Below are 2,720 nucleotides of genomic sequence, written 5' to 3'. Positions count from 1 at the left end.
AAATTTGTGTCATTTGTCTTTGCATCTCCTGGACCTTTACCTTTGCGTTTGGCTCTGCCTTAAAACTGTCGTCCCCCAATTGCGTTCCTGCACGTTGCTTCTGGTGGTATGATGGTGGTTGTTTTTCTTCCAATGCCTCCCAATCTGCAATGAACCGTACACGTAGTTCCAAAACGGCATGTGGAAAAGCCGCATCTCTTGGCATAGCGAAACTCATCGTGGAAGGGCGCGGGCCTCCCAATTCATGGATGTATTTGGCTCCATTTTTACCATCAGTATGCCGTTTTCGAGTGTAAACAAATTATCCATGTGATAACCTAAATGCAGAGCTTCCTCTGGATGAAATTCAAATGCAAAAGCCGTAGAGCCGTCATGGGCCACAAAAACTGCGAACGCCTGCGTACTGGTCAACCGCGCTTTTCTGAAGTAGGACAGACGGATCATACTTATCATTTTCATTATTTATAAGCTTAATTTTTTTCAGAAAAATACGTTTGAGAGAGTGTGAAGATGAAAAAGAATAATCATGTTGCAGAAGTTTAAGTCTATACACCATTTGATTCCTATTAACGTAATACTCGATCATTCTTTTCACAAACTATCAAAAACTGCCCTGATGAGGTAGGAATGGTGTATTTCACAGCACCCCTTAAGTATGCGAATGCCATCCATGGAACAAATATCCCAATCCCATGTCCCCCTCCCTTTGTTTCCCGAATGCCCAGGAGACCCGCTCGTAGACGACCATCTCGGTTACCACTAGCACAGCCGCTTTCCAACACAAGGTGACCCATTACCTTTGTTCCCAAATGCGGCCGTCAATATATGGGTAAGTCAGGCCTAACTCTGCGCCGAATGTCAAGACACGGGCATCACCCTACTCGCGCGCACACCAGCCAGCGTGACGAATGCGAAGAAACAGCTCTGCATCTCTTGAGTTACCCCGCTCTTCATCCACTGCGAGTTCAATTTGCGATAGGTGATGTACCCCTGATGAAACTATGTTTTTCTAAGCGGTTAGCAAAATTCTTTATTGCGGTGGAGCGGAACTACGCTATGCCGCAGTTTTCACACCCAACAAACCCTTCGCAGCTTACCTCCCCACCCCTCTAAAATAAGCGACGAGCAAGACCAAGCAAACCCTGATAGAAGAGTAAGCTCAAGGCGCCTGCCGCCGACCAAACAAGCAACAAAATAAATAGGAGTTCATTGAGGCCAATCTTTCACAAAAAAAAATAATAATAACAAAAAATAATAACAAAAGGAGACTGGAGGACGGGATCTGGGTAAGAAAAGTGGGAGTAGAGAGATCCGGTGGAGTTTACTCTATCGGATTTCTCGCAGACTGGTTCTCTCGTATGGGAACGGGCTGCAACAAAAATCATATTACAAGAGCTTGGGGATCCTATAAAATGAAGGTATCTTCCTCTTCGGAGCCGCCCGCAAATCGGCAATTAGGCGCCCCACGGCGGGCGTCCGACCGCCGCGCCATTTTGGCAACGCCCATAAAGACGCGAATAAGAAAAAAAAATTGCCTTTCTCAAAATTTCTGCTTTCCATTTCTCTGAAGGTGGGCGGTTTGAAGCGGCCAGCTCATAGGTCTAGGGTTGGGTTTCGTTGGTTGTTGGGCGTTTTGGGGACAATCTGCGCCCGAGCCTTTGCCACTTGCTCGCGTGCATTTCTCTTCAAGCTGCGCGCCTTTCTGATTAACCGGCAGTTGCAAATGTGCAAACGGGTGCTGGCTTCTTGGAACCCTGCAATTGCATTTTGCTTTGCCCGAGAACTTCAACCAGCCAGCTGGGCATTGACCGATCCGTGGGAATAATGCAATATCGATTCTCTTTCTCGTAATGCACCGCCCGTTCCGTAAGTACAGGCAAATGCACACCCTTGAAGGTCATGAGAAACCATGTGGCCATCGGGATTTGGAAAACAAAAATTTGGGATCGCGCGTGGAAGCAATATTGGCCTTGCCGAATTATCAAGGCGACCCTTGGGTTTCGAGACGTAAAGCGCCCAAATGCCATTCGCATGGCAAGTCGCTTCCGAACTCTGGACCGGGTGAAATCGAAAGCAAACGCTCCCAGAACGCCCGCTGAAGAAAATCGGAGGGTAACCTTATGCTTCTCGCCCGCTTCAATTCCTACAACGCCGAACTCCGAAGCGTGAAGAACGTTCCAAGCTTAAGGGCGCACCGTTGCCCTTATATGATAAAAAAAAAATGACCCGAGGATCTGCCCAGTACCCCCGGGCGCTTCTCGGGAGGCAGCCTCTCCTTTTAGAGTTGGCGCGCGAAACTCAAAAAAGAATAAAGGTGGCCAAAATCGGACGCCAAAACAAAAAAAGGAGGAAACGCATACCCACACCCAACCGGAACAACCCGAAGAAACCGGGCAAACGCATTATCCAAGAAAACCGCCGCATGCGCCGAAGAAAGCCTCGGCCCCACCGAGACGCCCGCAGAAGGAAAAGGATTTCCCCACGCGTCTGGGGCAGCAAAAAAAAAAAAAAAATGGTGACCCTCGTTTTTCTCATACAAAAAGGAATAGCAAAAGTAAAAGGAAATTAATGTTGGTGTATTTTATTTCCCCACTTATCGCCCGTCAAAGGGGAAAATGACGACAAAATAAAACCGCGATGGTTCCCAAAGGCCGCCTGTTCTCTAAAAACATTTTTCTTGCTTACCCTAATAAAAATAAATAATAACAAAAGTGACGACC

General features: G+C 47.4%; 2 protein-coding genes across 2 annotated transcripts; one reads left to right on the top strand and one right to left on the bottom strand.

Annotated features, from left to right (window-relative positions):
• Positions 1-2: 2 nt before the first annotated feature.
• On the top strand, positions 3-296 carry TM35_000031210 (uncharacterized protein; the record flags this gene model as incomplete). The annotated part of the gene is made up of 1 exon (XM_029021888.1): positions 3-296. A coding segment is annotated over one exon (294 nt), but the record flags the coding sequence as incomplete, so codon positions are not given.
• Positions 297-1,706: 1,410 nt separating this feature from the next.
• On the bottom strand, positions 1,707-2,033 carry TM35_000031200 (uncharacterized protein; the record flags this gene model as incomplete). Its single annotated transcript, XM_029021887.1, has 1 exon — positions 1,707-2,033. One exon carries the CDS (start codon positions 2,031-2,033, stop codon positions 1,707-1,709), a length of 327 nt encoding a protein of 108 aa, XP_028886433.1.
• Between the last annotated feature and the right edge of the window lie 687 nt (positions 2,034-2,720).

The sequence above is a fragment of the Trypanosoma theileri genome (assembly GCF_002087225.1).
Source record: "Trypanosoma theileri isolate Edinburgh chromosome Unknown TM35_Tth_3_V1, whole genome shotgun sequence".
In the NCBI taxonomy this organism is placed as follows: Eukaryota; Euglenozoa; class Kinetoplastea; order Trypanosomatida; family Trypanosomatidae; genus Trypanosoma; species Trypanosoma theileri.
The sequence above is the reverse complement of the archived record's forward strand: the minus strand, read 5'-3'. Positions and strand labels throughout refer to the sequence as shown.